Source organism: Chiloscyllium punctatum, chromosome 42, assembly GCF_047496795.1.
Source record: "Chiloscyllium punctatum isolate Juve2018m chromosome 42, sChiPun1.3, whole genome shotgun sequence".
Lineage (NCBI taxonomy): Eukaryota > Metazoa > Chordata > Chondrichthyes > Orectolobiformes > Hemiscylliidae > Chiloscyllium > Chiloscyllium punctatum.
In genome coordinates, this window is record NC_092780.1 from 48,059,938 (window position 1) to 48,076,103 (window position 16,166).

General features: G+C 48.8%; 1 protein-coding gene across 1 annotated transcript in view; it reads left to right on the forward strand.

Annotated features, from left to right (window-relative positions):
- The first annotated feature begins 3,561 nt into the window (after positions 1-3,561).
- Positions 3,562-16,166, forward strand: part of kcnh6a (potassium voltage-gated channel, subfamily H (eag-related), member 6a) — a 557,988-nt gene continuing 545,383 nt past the window's right edge. The window contains exon 1 of the mRNA XM_072561924.1: positions 3,562-4,013. Within this exon, the coding sequence (XP_072418025.1) occupies positions 3,938-4,013 (76 nt within the window). The 5' untranslated portion in view covers positions 3,562-3,937. The remainder of the gene's footprint in view (positions 4,014-16,166) is intronic.

Consider the following 16,166-nt stretch of genomic DNA (forward strand, 5'->3'; position numbering starts at 1 on the left):
GTGAGGGAGGTACAGTGGCTCAGTGGTTAGAGCAGTGCCTCACAGCCCCAGGGTCCCAGGCTCGATTCCAACCTCGGGTGACTGACTGTGTGGTGTTTGCACATTCTCCCCGTGTCTGTGTGGGTTTCCTCTGGGTGCTCCAGTTTTCTCCCACAGTCCAAAGATGTGCAGGCCAGGGTGAATTGGTCATGCTAAATTGCCCCAAAGTGCTAGGTGCATTAGTCAGAGGGAAATGGGTCTGGGTGGGTTACTCTTCGGAGGGTCGGTGTGGACTGGTTGGGCCAAAGAGCTTGTTTCCACACTGTAGGGAATCTAAAAAACTGAACACAATGTTACAGCTCATCCAAGCCTGGGTGACAAATAAAAGGAATAAACAGGCAGCACTGGGAAAGAGATGGTGCAGCTGAACAACCACATGTTGCCCATTTTGAAGGTGACTCAGTGTCTTTGGGTGGATAATGTTGGAACATAGAACATAGAACAATACAGCACAGAACAGGCCCTTCGGCCCACCATGTTGTGCCGAACATTTGTCCTAGCTTAAGCACCTATCCATGTACCTATCCAATTGCTGCTTAAAGGTCACCAATGATTCTGACTCTGCCACTCCCACAGGCAGCGCATTCCATGCCCCCACCACTCTCTGGGTAAAGAGCCTACCCCTGACATCTCCCCTATACCTTCCACCCTTCACCTTAAATTTATGTCCCCTTGTAACACTCTGTTGTACCCAGGGAAAAAGTCTCTGACTGTCTACTCTATCTATTCCCCTGATCAGCTTATAAACCTCTAAGTCACCCCTTCGCCATTCCAATGAGAAAAGGCCTAGCACTCTCAACCTATAGATAAGGACAGGGCAGACTCTTGGAGGATTCTAGGGTGTGTCATACTGGAGCAGCAACAGAAGGCACTGTCAGAGAGTTTTCTGGCCACAGCTCAGAGTGGATTGTAGCTGAGGCAGGCTGACTAAGCTCAGCAATCGAGGTGAGATGGAGCTGGTGGATGGACACTGAAAACACTGCACTCTGTAATCAGGCTGAGATGGGATAGTTCACCAACAAGTCACAATCACATAAAAGAAAGAAAAACTTACATTTACCAAACACGTTTTACATCCCTGGGAAACGACAAGGCAATGTGTGACCAAATATGTACATTGGTAGTGTAGTGTTCGTGGGAACTGCAACAGATAATCTGTGCTCAGCAAGCTGTCATAACAGCACTGTGATCCTGAGAAATAAGCTCTGCCCAGTGCCGGGGAGAATTCTCCCGCGCGTTGTCATGTTGTGCTCGGGGATGTTTTACATCCATGTGAGAGGGTGAACTTGGCCTCTGTTTTACATGAGATTGAAAGGGCAGCACCTACAACAATGCAGCACTCCCTCAGTACTGCATTGGTGGAAGAGCTTTTACACACGACTCACAAACAAACAGAGGAAGATGCTGCTGGCTGAGTCACAACTGACACCCAATGCTGACAGCATTCCAGAGACTTCAATGAGTTCTGAGTCAGGGGCAGAAACGTCATTCAGTGAAGTTCAAACACTGAGTTGGAGGAAGGTGGACACAGATGTCAGCTGTGACAACACATTCAAGGACTTTGGATAGGAAAAGGAGGTTAAAGAGGGGTAAGGGATTCACATGGACGGAGTGCTCAAGGGTGAGATTGTGGAGAAGGAACTGTTGAAGTGGTGGACAATAGTATCCAAAGAAGGAACCTTTTACAATGTCAACTTGGAGACTAACAACAGTTGGTAATCAGATTGGTGGAAATGAAGTTGATAGAGAGGAATGCAAGAATCATGGATAATATGTACTGGTCCTTTCCTGGGAATGTTTGATGGGGACAGTGTAGAGAGAGCTTTACACTGTGTGTCTAACCTTATGCGGTATCTGTCCTGGGAATGTTTGATGGGGACAGTGTAGAGAGAGCTTTACACTGTGTGTCTAACCTTATGCGGTATCTGTCCTGGGAGTGTTTGATGGGGACAGTGTAGAGGGAGATTTACTCTGTATCTAACCCTGTGCTGTATTTCTCCTGAGAATGTTTGATCGGGACAGTGTAGAGGAAGCTTTACATAATGTATCTAACCCTGTGTCCTACCTGTCCCGGGAGTGTTTAATGGGGACAGTGATTTACATTCAGTTTAAGAGTAGAGTGAATATTATTCTGCATCTGTCCCTGTGCTGTACCTGTCCTGGAAGTGATTGATGTCAAAAAGTGTGGTGCTGGAAAAGCTCAGCAGTTCAGGCAGCATCTAAGGAACAGGAGAATCGATATTTGGGCATTAGCTCTTCATCAGGAATGTGGGGATTGACTCTAAATAGCTCACACCTGGCTCAAAAATGGGTTATTTTTAAACACATGTTAGTTTAGACTTGTCCCTTAAAGCTATGGAACATATTTTGAATGGAGCCAAAAGGAAACAAAAATAGAAATTGCTGGAAAAATTGCTTTTCGGAATAAAAGGGGAATCTTCCCCATGGTGAATACTGACGGCAGCTGGTAGCACATTTGCCTTCATCACTCAGATCTTTGAGTACAGGGAGTTGGGACGTCACATTGAGGTTGTACAGGATGTTGGTGAGACCTCTTCTGGAGGACTGTGTGCCCTGATTATGGGAAGGATATTATTAAATTGGAGAAGATTCATAAAAGATTTCCCAGGATATTGCTGGGAATGGAGGTTTTGAGTTAGAAGGGGAGGATGCCTAGACTGGGACTTTTTTCACTGGAGCATAAGTGGTTGAGGGGTGACCTAATAAAGGTTTACAAAATATGAGGGGCATAGATTAGGTGAATAACAAATATCATTTCCTGAGGTGTGGGAGTTCAAAACTAGGGGAGATATTTTTAAATTGAGTGGAGAAAGTTTCAAAAAGGACATGAGGGACAATGTTTTTGCTCAGAGTGGTTCGTGTGTGGACCAGGAAGTGGTGGATGCAGGTCCAGTTACAGCATTTAAAAGACATTTGGACAGGTACGTGGATTGGAAAGGTTTAGAAGGATATGGGCCAGGGGCAGGCATTTAGATTTGGGGGAATATGGTCATCTGGACAAAAAAAACAACAAATACTGGAGACCACAGCGGGCCAGGCCGCAGCCATGGACAAGAGAGCAAGCGAACAGTTTGAGTTTAGATCTCTCTTCATCTGAGCTGGTGTCATGGACTATATGGACAAAAGGGTCTGTCTCTGTGCTCTATGGCTCGAACCTGAGTAATGCATTATCCATCTAAACCCTTACAAACACACAGGGACCAGGACTTCTGTGTCTACAGGGTACAGTCCCCTTTTAGACTGATGGCGTGACCTTGGTTTGAACCCACCCCAGTGTATGATGGAGAAGAGCATTTGCTCTGAATTGAGAATGGGTTGTTTGGGAATGTGCCTGCAGCTCCCTCGGTCTGAGTCGAGCTGATGAATTGCAGCCTTGAGAAGGGGGGGGGGGCAGGGTCACGGCAGTGTTGGTGATTTATGGGTGTTCAGTACTAACTGCAGGCTGGGTTACAGCACCTGGCATCAGGATCACTGTTTCTTTGCTGGCAGTTTACTGGGGAAACAGTTGTGTGTTGTCTATTCCAACCCCTCCTTTGTCTGGAGAAGTGGCTGTGTTTCTTTAATAAGCAGAGAGATTCCTTCTGTAGTTTCTGGCTGGTCCCCACCCCCCTCTCAGTCTCTCAGTCTCTGGATTGGGGGGGGGTTTCAGCATTTGTGATATGGTGGGGCTGACAGAGCATGTATTTCCCTTGAGTGCGCTGTCTTAGTAACAGAGAGGAGCTGCTGCTGCTGCTGTTGGAGGAGGAGGAGGGCGGTGCTGGTTTCCCACACACTCACACACACAGAGACACAGACAGAGACACAGAGAGAGACACAGAGAGATGGAGCAGCAAACAGTGGGCACACTCGCGGCTCATCTCTGAGTTTTACCGACAAGATGCCCGTTCGCAGGGGCCATGTCGCGCCTCAGAACACTTACCTGGACACCATCATCCGCAGGTTCGAGCTGCAGAGTGAGTATCTGTCCCTCTCTCGGGGAATGGAGGGACACTCAGGTGAACTGGGAGGGCGGCTGCGGGGAGCAGGGATCCAGCTCCTTGGCTGGTGCCGACAGTTCTGTGGGAGGGTGGGGGGAGAGAGAGAGCCGGCTCCTGGTTAATCACCGTGAGACTGACGCCAGTGCAGGGCTTCTGGCTGTGAGGCCGGACAGAGGCACTCCCCACCCACACAGACACACACACACACACACAGAGGCACTCCCCACCCACACAGACACACACACACACACACAGAGGCACTCCCCCCCCACACAGACACACACACAGAGGCACTCCCCCCCCACACACACACACACACACACCCACACAGACACCCATCCACAACCCCCCACACGCACACAGGCACTCCCCACCCCCACCCCCACCCCCACCCCCACCCCCACACACACACAGACACACAGACACCCACGCACCCACACAGACACACACGCAGAGGCGTCCACGCACCCACACAGACACACACACAGAGGCACTCCCCACCACACACACACACAGACACACCCCCACACAGTGGTGTTAAGAGACCATGCTGCCTCATTAGAGAGAGAGAGAGCAGGCTGCTGGTGGTTTAACCCCAGGGTGACCATATCTCTGCAGAGGGATGAGGTTGACAAAGAGAGTTCTTTGTAAATGAACCAACCCTGTTGGCGTCACACACTGCTTCACAAACCAACCGTCCAGCCAACTGAGCTAAACCAAAACCCCCAGCACACGCCACGTACATTGCACACACACCCGCACCCCACATGTACACACACCACACACACATACACTCACATTCTCATACAGAACACATATGTACACTATACTCATTCATGTACTCACAACATATGCACACTCTACGCTTACATATACCACACTTGAAGATATGCGTACACACTAAAGTTGCATGCACGTGCACAAGCTACACACATGCAGAGCACAATTAGAAACACAGATATGCACAAACTCTCATGCACAGATACCCGTGTATATACATACACACATTCTCCACTATAGGTACATATATAAAAGCTCATATATGCATTTGTGCATACACATACAGCCATATATATGTACAAGTACACTCAATTGTTTATGAGTTTTGCACAAACACTGTATAACCTAAATTTATATAAAGAGAGACATTTGTAGATGAATATAAAGGGGAGGTTGTAGTCTGACCTTACTGAACGAGCAACCCAGAGACACAGACTAATGATGCTGTGTGGACATGCAGAGATCCCACCACAAAAGCTGGAGGAATTTAAATTCAATTAATAAATCTGGAAATAAGAACTAGCTTCAGTCATGTGACCATGAGACTACATTTGACTCTCACAGAGACCTAGCTGGTTTTGTAGTGTCCTTTCGGGGGGTGAGGGGGGAAATCTGCCAATCTTAGCTGGTCTGGCCTACACATGACCCTTGACTCACAGCAATGTGACTGACTATGAACTGTGATGTGGAGATACCAACTGACGAAGGGGTGTTGTTCTGGAAGCTTGTAATTTCAAATAAACTTGTTGGACTGTAATCTGCTACCATGTGACTTCTGACTGACTCCTAACTTAACAGCCAATCAGTTCAAAGAAAAAAATAGAGATGGTCAACAAACTTTTCACTGACTCCCCCATCCCATAAAGGAATAAAAGGCATTTATATTTAGACATGACTTTTGCATGTACAAACACATGTATGTACACACACACACACTTGTAGGTAAATGATTCCCTTATATACAAGTTAGCTCAATTGGCTGTACAGTTGGTTTGCAGTATACAGTGATACTAACAGCAAGGGTTCAGTTCCAATATGAGTTGAGGTTACCAGGAAGGCTGTGTCCTTGTCTGAGGCATGGTGACCCTCAGTTTAACCATCAGTAGTTGTCTCTCTTTGATGAGTAGCACAACAATGACTTTACCTTTTATGTGGACATTTTCTTATACTCACTCAGACGCAGAAACACATATGTACACATCAGCCACATGCTCACACACTCACATCGCGACTGTTCTCTATTAGCTGACTCTTGTGGAAATGGCTGAGTTATGGTGGGGAGTTACATATAGTCCCTGCTGACCCAGTGACAGCAGCAATGCAGTGAATAGGCTGCAGGGGCTGGCAAACAAAGAGACCCAACCTCCCCCCCCCCCCCCACCATCAAACTTGGAGAATTCACATTCCATGGAATTATTAGGATCATCCAGTGTATGACAGCACAGTCGCTCAGCGGTTTGTGCTGCTGCCTCACCACGCCAGGGACCTAGGGGTTCAACCCCAACCTTGGGTGACTGTATCCCTGTGTCTGGGTGCTCTGGTTTCCTCCCACACAACAAAGATGTGCAGGTCCAGTGGCTTGGTCAGGCTCAATTGCCCCAGAGTATCCAGGAGTGTGTAGATGGATTAGCCATCGGAAATGCATGGTTACAGGGATAGGGCAGGGTGGTGGGCCTGGGTGGAATGCTCTTCACTGGGTTAGTGAGGACTTGGTGGGCTGAGTGGTCTGCTCTGACCGCCTGGTGGTTTTATACAGCTCTCAGTGTGAAGTACTCCTCTGTATTTGTCAGCTAAGTTGCAGGCGGGTTTGCATTGTCAACGATGCTTGACACAAATCTGTTCAGATTATCAAAGAAATCTTTCCATTTAAATAACACATTTGTGACTTGAGGATATCACAAAGCACTTTGCAGCCAATGTAGTAGTTTTCAAGTCACTGTTGGTAACGTAGGAAATGTGAGAGCCAATTTGAGTTCCTACTAAAAGCAATGTGGTTATGACAGATAATTAGTTTATTGATGGGATAAATATATTCGTGCACAGCAGGGAGAGCTCTCCTTTTCAGGGAATACTGCTCTGGGATCTTTCACATGCATCTCCAACCCAGATTTAGTGCCTCATCCAAAAGACAGCACCACTGACAAGGTCACATTCCGCAAGATGGTCCTTCAGCACAATATGTCAGTGTGTGTGTGCACGCACGCATGCCTGTCTGTGTGTGTGTGTGTCTGTGTGTGCATGCGCACACCTGTCTGAGAGTGTGTCTGTCTGTATGTGTGTGCAAGCGCCTGTGTTTGTGTATGTGTCTGTGTGTGCACGCGCGCATCTCTCTGTGTGTGCGCATGCACATGCACATCTGTCTGCATCTGTGTATGTGTGCGTGTGCACATCTATCTGGGTATGTCTATGTGTGCGCGCGCACATCTGTCTGTGTGTGTGTGCGTGTGCCTGTCTTTGTGTGTGTTTGTGTGTGTGTGTGTGCGTCTGCCTTTCTTTATGTGTGCGTGTGCGCACGTCTGCCTGTCTTTGTGTGTGTGTGTGTGTGCGGGTGCGCGTCTGCCTGTCTTTGTATGCGTGTGTGTGCCTGCCTGTCTTTGTATGTGTGTGTGTGTGTGGGTGCGCGCCTGCCTGTCTTTGTGTGTACGTGTGTGTGCGGGTGCGCGTCTGCCTGTGTGTGTGTGTGTGGGTGTGTGGGTGTGTGCCTGCCTACCTTTGTGTGTGTGTGTGTGTGCTTGCCTGTCTTTGTATGTGTGTGTGTGTGTGGGTGCGCGCCTGCCTACCTTTGTGTGTGTCTGCAGGTGCGCGCCTGCCTGTCTTTGTGTGTGTGTGTGTGTGTGTGTGTGGGTGTGCACCTGCCTGTCTTTGTGTGTGTGTGTGCGGGTGCGCGTCTGCCTGTGTGTGTGTGTGTGTGGGTGTGTGCCTGCCTACCTTTGTGTGTGTCTGCAGGTGCGCGCCTGCCTGTCTTTGTGTGTGTGTGTGTGTGTGGGTGTGCACCTGCCTGTCTTTGTGTGTGTGTGTGGGTGTGTGCGCGCCTGCCTGTGTGTGTGTGGGTGTCTGTGTGTGGGTGCGCGCCTGCCTGTCTTTGTGTGTGTGTGTGTTTGTGTTTCTGTGTGTGCATGCGCACACCTGTCTGAGAGTGTGTCTGTCTGTATGTGTGTGCATGCGCCTGTGTGTGTGTCTGTGTGTGCGTGTGCTCGCGCGCATCTGTCTGTGTGTGCGCATGCACATCTGTCTGCATCTGTGTATGTGTGCGTGTGCACATCTATCTGGGTATGTCAATGTGTGCGCACGCACATCTGTCTGTGTGTGTGCGTGTGCCTGTGTGTGTGATTGCGTGCGTGCCAATCTATGTGTGTGCATGCACCTGTGTGTGTCTGCGCGTGTGCCTGTCTTTTTGTGTGTGTGTGTGTGTGCGCACGTGCGCGTCTGCCTGTCTTTGTGTGTGTGTGCGCGCCTGCCTGTCTTTGTGTGTGTGTGTGTGTGTGTGTGTGGGTGCGCGCCTGCCTGTCTTTGTGTGTGTGTGCGTGTGTGTGTGTGTGTGCGCGCCTGCCTGTCTTTGTGTGTGTGTGTGTGTGTGTGTGTGGGTGCGCGCCTGCCTGTCTTTGTGTGTGTGTGTGTGTGTGCACGCCTGCCTGTGTGTGTGTGTGTGTGTGTGTGTGTGTGTGTGTGTGTGTGTGTGTGTGTGCGGGTGCGCATCTGCCTGTCTTTGTGTGAGTGTGTGTGCAGGTGCACGTCTGCCTGTCTTTGTGTGTGTGTGTGGGTGTGTGCCTGCCTGTCTTTGTGTGTGTGTGTGTGTGTGTGTGTGTGTGCGCGCGCGCCTGCCTGTCTTTGTGTGTGTGTGGGTGTGCGCCTGCCTGTCTTTGTGTGTGTGTGTGCACCTGCCTGTCTTTGTGTGTGTGTGTGTGTGTGTGTGTGCACCTGCCTGTCTTTGTGTGTGTGTGCGTGCAGGTGCACGTGTGCCTGTCTTTGTGTGTGTGTGTGTGTGTGGGCCTGTCTTTGTGTGTGTGTGCGTGCAGGTGCACGTGTGCCTGTCTTTGTGTGTGTGTGTGTGGGTGCGCGCCTGCCTGTCTGTGTGTGTGTGGGTGCGCGCCTGCCTGTCTGTGTGTGTGTGTGTGTGTGTGTGTGTGGGGGGGGGGGGGGGGTGTGTGCGCGTGCCTGCCTGTGTGTGTGTGGGTGTGTGTGTGTGGGTGCGCACCTGCCTGTCTTTGTGTGAGTGTGTGGGCGCGCACCTGCCTGTCTTTGTGTGTGTGTGTGTGGGTGCGCGCCTGCCTGTCTTTGTGTGTGTGTGTGTGTGCGCGCCTGCCTGTCTTTGTGTGTGTGTGTGTGTGTGCGCGCGCCTGCCTTTCTTTGTGTGTGTGTGCGCGCCTGCCTGTCTTTGTGTGTGTGTGTGTGTGTGTGTGTGTGTGTGCGCGCCTGCCTGTCTTTGTGTGTGTGTGTGTGGGTGCGCGCCTGCCTATGTTTGTGTGTGTGGGTGTGTGGGTGCGCGCCTGCCTGTCTTTGTGTGTGTGCGTGTGTGTGTGTGTGTGCGCGCGCCTGCCTGTCTTTGTGTGTGTGTGTGTGGGTGCGCGCCTGCCTGTCTTTGTGTGTGTGTGTGTGTGTGTGTGTGTGTGTGTGCAGGTGTGCGCGCCTGCCTGTCTTTGTGCGTGTGTGCAGGCGCGTGCCTAACTTTCTGTGTGTCTGTGTGTGCACACGCACGCCTGACTCTGAGTGTGTGTATGTGTGACTGTCACTGTGTGTATGTGCCCGTCATTGTTTGTGTGTACGCATGTGCCTGCCTGTGTGTGCGTATGTGTGACTGTCACTGTGTGTATGTGCCCGTCATTGTGTGTGTGTACGCATGTGCCTGCCTGTGTGTGCCTTTCTGTGTAAAGGTGCGAGTGTGTGTGTATGTCTGTGTTTTTGTCTGTATATGTATATATGAGTATCTGCATGTCTGTGTAGGAGTGTATATGTGCGTGTGTGTGTGTGTGAGCGTGTTGGTGCAGGGGTGGTCACCTGAATACTTGTATATTAATATCAGTGTTGATACCTATTGTGTATGGGGTATAGATACACGATATAGTCAGCAGCATGTATATTTTGTGTATACAGACACTCTTGCTCTCGCTCTGTCTCTGATCTACACTGTGTTTAAACCAGTATCGTGTATCTCTGCCCCTTGATGTGACGTTCAGTCATCAGTGACCCTCGCAGATGAGGATGACTCTCTCCCAGTGTCCATGGGAGGCTTTACAGCTACTGCAGTCTCTGTTACACTTGGGTGTTGGTGTGCCAGAGCGTTCCTTACACTGTTCTCCCCCCCCCCCCCCACCCCACCCCCCAGGCAGGTCTCGAGGTGCCCGACACCTTCCTGGATGCTCCTCTCCCACTGGATGGTCTTGGGAAGTGTTTCCTGTGTCCAGCCGGTGCAGTTGGGCCCAGATTCATTGAACATTGTCACCAGTAAATCACAACCAGTGTTTTCACCCTGAGGGTGGTGGCGGGAATCTGGAACTCGCTGTGTGGCTGGGTGTGAGAGGCAGAAACCCTCATTATGTTGAAGAAATATTTAGATGTGCACTTAGGTGTGCTGGGCCATGGGCCAAGTGCTGGAAATGGGATTAGAATCTTTAATGGATTGTTTTTGACTGATGTGTACAAGATGGGCTGGAGGGTCCTGTTCTGTACTGTAGATCATTATGACTCTATAAATGTTCCTAGTCTATGTTCCAGGCCTGCAGTTACCTCTGGTATGAGTGACTGCAGGTGAAGTCCAGTGCAGGACCTTAACAAGGCGGCCTGTAAAAGTGTTGAGGTTGAGGAGATATCTTGAGCCTTCTGCAGTGAGGTTCTGAAAGTGTATTGTTGCTTGTGTCAATGTTTGGAGGCAAGAGCAACATTTCATAAAGTCCCCACTATCTCTTTCTGACACAATATCATCTTTTGAGCCAAGTCAGGGCACTCTGCAGTTCCCCTCTCCTCCTGCAGGGGGCAGAACCTGCACGGTAGTCTGATACCTCCATTTCTGACAGTGTGTGTGGCTGGTGGATTCTGGCCAAACCTCTCCCAGTTTGAACTAAAAGGACTAGTCCATTCTGAGAGATGGTTCTATGAATTCTCTTTAGAACATCCTGAAAGAGCCAATCGACAGTTGCAAGACTAGATCATGGAATCCCTGTAGTGTCGACACAGGCCATTTGGCCCAACTAGTCCATGCCAATCCTCCTAAGAGTGACTCATTCCCCCTCCCCCACTTACCCCTGACTAGTACGCCTAACCTACACATCCCTGAACACTACGGGCAATTTAGCACGGCCAATCCATCTAACCTGCACATCTTTGAACTTGTGGGAGGAAACCCACGCAGACACGGGGGGAATGTGCAAACTCGACACAGTCAGTCGCCCGAGGCTGGGATCGAACCCGGGTCCCTGGCGCTGGGAGGCAGCAGTGCTAACCACTGAGACACCTCAAACTAGATGGTTTGTTAGCTGCAATTTAACTGATGTTTAAGACATCCCACCCTGATCACACTGTTATTGCTCACATAAGGAAGCTGAGTCAAAAAGGTGGAGGACTTGGAACTGGAGCTGGCATTTTGCCTCTGACCTCCTCACCCCTCGATTTGACTACCTCCCATGCACAGAGGGACTGCGGTTCATTTTAATATTCTGTATTACACCGTACTGATGATGATGGTGGAGAGTTAGTCCTTCCAGGTTTGGGTCATTCTAGAGACTTCCAGGAGGGACAAAGGGCAGTTTAAAAATGAACCCTTTGTTTTCAACATTAGTGCTTTAATGTTTGATATTTCATGTTGACATGAAAGCTGGCTGTTATTTAGTGTGTTCGTCACAAGAGGCTCTGGGGAGAATTGCACTTAATAATATTTTCTAAAACAAACAATTCATCAACTCAAATTGCATGCACCACCAGAGATGTACCGAGCAGTCCTGTAAGCTTTGTACCTACCAGTGCTGTACCTAGTATAAACAGTGACAGAGCTATTTTCACCTGTACTATACACCGTTGTTAGATCTGTCCCCCAGTGCCGTGCCCCAATACCAGAAGATGATGAACCTGTATCCACCAGTGATAGGGCGCAGGATTATACAGTGACTGGTCTGTACCAATAATACTGTACCCCAGTACTACACTTATTGCTACTGTGTCACAGTATTGTACATTGACAGGCATATTTCCAGCAGTGCCCTTCCTATGGTTCCGGGAGGGACAAAGGGCAGTTAAAAATGAACCCTTTGTTATCAACATTAGTGCTTTAATGTTTGATATTTCATGTTGACATGAAAGCTGGCTGTTATTTAGTGTGTTCGTCACAAGAGGCTCTGGGGAGAATTGCACTTAATAATATTTTCTAAACATACCCATGTTGTAGAATCAGAATTTAATCGTACAGAAGGCCATTTGACCCATCATGTCTGTACCAGCAGTCACAGGATAGAATCTTCCCACCTGATAATCAGTGGGGAAGGCGGCAAGAGGGGAAGATTGATTGGGTGGATTGGCATCAGGGAGATGCCCACCAACTTCTCATCATTGTAGGAACAAGGAAGAAAGAGCCAAAGTCCACATGCCCACCCTGGCACTAATTAAGTCAATCACATGGTCACTGAAGGGTCGTTTCATTTCACTCTGTCCCTGATACAGGGAGAAGACTGAGAGCACCCACAAGGGGGATATGTCCTGAGGCCTGGTGTTGGGAGAAAGCTCGACGGCTGACCCAGGCAGATGTAGGGAACAGGAAGGGTTTCTATTAAAAGCCAAACTTTGTTGCAGTCACCATTATACAAAGTCCAAAGATGTGCAGGTCAGGTGAATTGGCCATGCTAAATTGTCCGTAGTGTTAGGTAAGGGGTAAATGTAGGGGTATGGGTGGGTTGCGCTTCGGCGGGGCGGTGTGGACTTGTTGGGCCGAAGGGCCTGTTTCCACACTGTAAGTAATCTAATCTAATCTAATCTATTATGTTAAAAAAAAGCGCCCTTGGTAGAAGATGCAGACCCTCGTGTCCGTGCCAATTCTCTCCTGAACACTCCAACCTGTCCTATTCCCTTAGCCCAGTCTCAATCTAATTTCCTTTGGAAGTCATTAATATTCTCTGTTTCAACCATGGTCATAGACACTGTGTTCCAGCTCCTTATAGTCATAAATATGACACATCTTCTCATTCCCAGACAAGCTCCCAGTGCACAGTGAATCCTGTTCAAACACACAGCTCCCAGTGCACAGTGAATCCTGTTCAAACACACAGCTCCCAGTGCACACTGAATCCTGTGGTAGTGGGAACAAGGCCATTGCAGAGACTATGTTGTTTAGATTGCCACTATATGTGTTAGTCTCAGTGCTTCGAATGACTTGGCCACATTACATAATGTTAATTGTACTCCCTGCCTTCCTCGTTCTGAGATTGCCATCACCACCAACATTTTCCCATCACCTGCCAGGGCCCAGAGGGAGATGGAGTACTCTCTGCAACTATTTCATCCGAAAATTCAGGTTCCTGCTGTGACTGTAGACTCCACGTTTTTGTGTAGCTCTTTTGTTTTAAGCAGCTGGCACAGGGATGAGCTCAGCTGGGCTAGTTAGAGTACAGTGGAGATATACAGGAGGTGGGGTGGTACTGCCAGTGGGTGGTACCTCCCAGGCTCCAAACCAGAAACTTTGAGTTCAAGTCCCATTCCAGGATGAGGGAAGTTCAGTCGATGCAGTTTGTGTGGATTTCAGCAAAGCTTTTAACAAGGTCCCACATGGGAGTCTGGGAAAGTTGAAGCACATGTAACTCAGGGAAGCCTGGCGAGATGGATCAGAAACTTGACTTAGTAACTGGAGACAAGTTTGAGTGACTGGAGACTGCTGTTCAGGGGTGGAACACCAGGATCAGCACTGGGACCCTTCTGATTTGTTGTATATATCAATGATATGAATGAAAATGTGGGGAGAGTGTTCAGCGTATTTGCAGACAGCACCAAGATTATTAGTGGTTAATAGTGAAGAAGATGGTTGTAGGTTATAGGAAGATGTAGATGGGTTGGTGAGAGGGGGAGCGCGGTGGGAGATGGTATTTAACCCTGCTCAGTGCGAGGTGATGCACTTTGGAAGGAGAAACAAGGTGAGGGGAGTATTTAATGAACAGCGGGACACTGGGTAGTTCAGAGGAACAGAGGGTCATTGTTCACAGATTCCTGAAGTCAGCAGAGCATGTGAACAGGATAGTTAAAGAGGTATATAGGACACTTGTTATCATCAATCATGGCAGAGGATATAAGAACAAGGAGGTAATGTTGGAATTATACAGAGTATTGCCCAGGCCCCAGCTGGAGTACTGTGTGCAGACCAGGTCACCTGAATACAGGGAGGATGTGAAAGCACTGGAGGGGTCCAGAGGAGGGTTCACCAGGATGTTGGCTGGGGTGGAGACATTGAGCTGTAAAGAGAGATTAGATAAGCTTGGATTGGTTTCTTTCGAGCAGAGAGGACTGATTGGGGACAGGATCGAGGTGGATTAGAATGTAAGAGCCCAGACCAGGAGTAGGCCGTCTGGCCCCTCCAGCCTACTCTCCCATTCCACTGGATCATGGCTGATCTGTTCCTGGCCTCAGCTCCTCTTACCCACCCTCCCACCCTATCCCTTAATTCCTTCGTTGTTCAAAACAAATCTATCGTAGCTTCAAAAACATCTACTGTGGAAGCCTCAACTCCTCACTGGGCAGAGAATTCCACAGATTCACAACCCTCTGGGTGAAGAAGTTCCTTCTCAATTCAGTCTGAAATCTGCTCCCCCTAATTCTGAGGCCATACCCTCTTGTCCTAGTTTCACCTACCAGTGGAAACATCCTCTCTACTTCTATCTTATCTAGTCCCTTCATAATTTTATATGTTTCTATAAGATGCCCCCCCCCCCACCCCCCCCATTCTTCTGAATTCCAATGAATATAATCTCAGTCTCCTCAGCCCAACCCCTTCAACTCTGGAATCAACCCAGTGACCCCCCTCTCTGCACCCCCTCCAGTGCCAGTACATCCTTTCTCAAGTAAGGAGACCAAAACAGCACACAGTACTCCAGGGTTGGCCTCACCAGCACCTTGTACAGCCGCAACATAACCTCCCTGCTTTAAAACTCAGTTGCTTTAGCAATGAAGGACAATATTCTATTTGCCTTCCTAATTACTTGTTGTACCTGCAGACCAACCTTCTGTGCTTCATGCACAAGGACACCCAGGTCCTTCTGCACAACAACATGCTACAAACTTTTACCATTCAAGTAATCATCCTTTTTACGTTACTCCGACTGAACTGGGTGACTTCACATTTATTAATATTGTAATCCATCTGCCAGACCTTCGCCCACTCACTCAAAGTATCTGTGTTCCTCTGCAAAGTTTGACAGTCCTCTACACACTTCGCTCTGCCACTCGTCTTAGAGTCATCTGCAAACCTTGACATACTACACGTAGACCCCAACTCCAAATCATCGAAATAAATTGTGAATCATTGCGGTGCCAACACTGATCCCCGAGGCACAACACTGGCCACTGCCAACTGGAATAGCACTCATTTATCCCCATCCTTTGCTTCCTGTGAGTCAACAAATGCTATATCCATGTTAAGATTATGAGGGGCACGGACAGGGTGAATAGTGAGCAGCTGTTCCCCTTGGTTGAGGGGTCAGTCAAGAGGGGGTATATTTTTAGGATAAGAGGCAGGAGATTCAGAGGATTTGGACAAAAGACATTATCTCTCAGCAGTTGGTGGGAACCTGGAACGCACTACTTGGGAAAGTAGTGGGGGGCCTGAAGCTTTCCAACCTCGGAGTGTTGGCCTAAGAAAATTCACAATGTGACCAACGCAGGCTGATCATCCATCCTGCCAACACATGAGGGGTGAGATTGAGGGAGATTCCTGGGCAGCCTCCGGGATGTGACCTGGTGTCCCTCACTCTATAGTCGCATGGCTGTTTCTGAAACAGGGCGAGATGCTTATAATCCCTGACAATCCAGGGCTAGTTACAGATAAATGTTACTGTGATTTCACTTACCTGGAGAGACTGGGAAAGCTGGGAATAGATGTTTTAAGCAGAAAAGGTGAAGAGATGAATAGGTAAGTTCACAATAATGAGAGGCTCTGACTAGGAGGGGACATGAGAAGTCTTTGCCAGGTAGGATCAAGGAAAACCCTAAAACTTTCAAAAGATTAATCAGGAATAAAAGAATGACAAGAGAAAGATTAGGGCCAATCAAGGACAGTAGTGGGAAGTTGTGTGTGGAGTCAGAGGAGATCGGGAAAGCACTAAATGAATATTTTTCATCAGTATTCACACTGGAAAAAGACAATATTGTTGAGGAGAATACTGA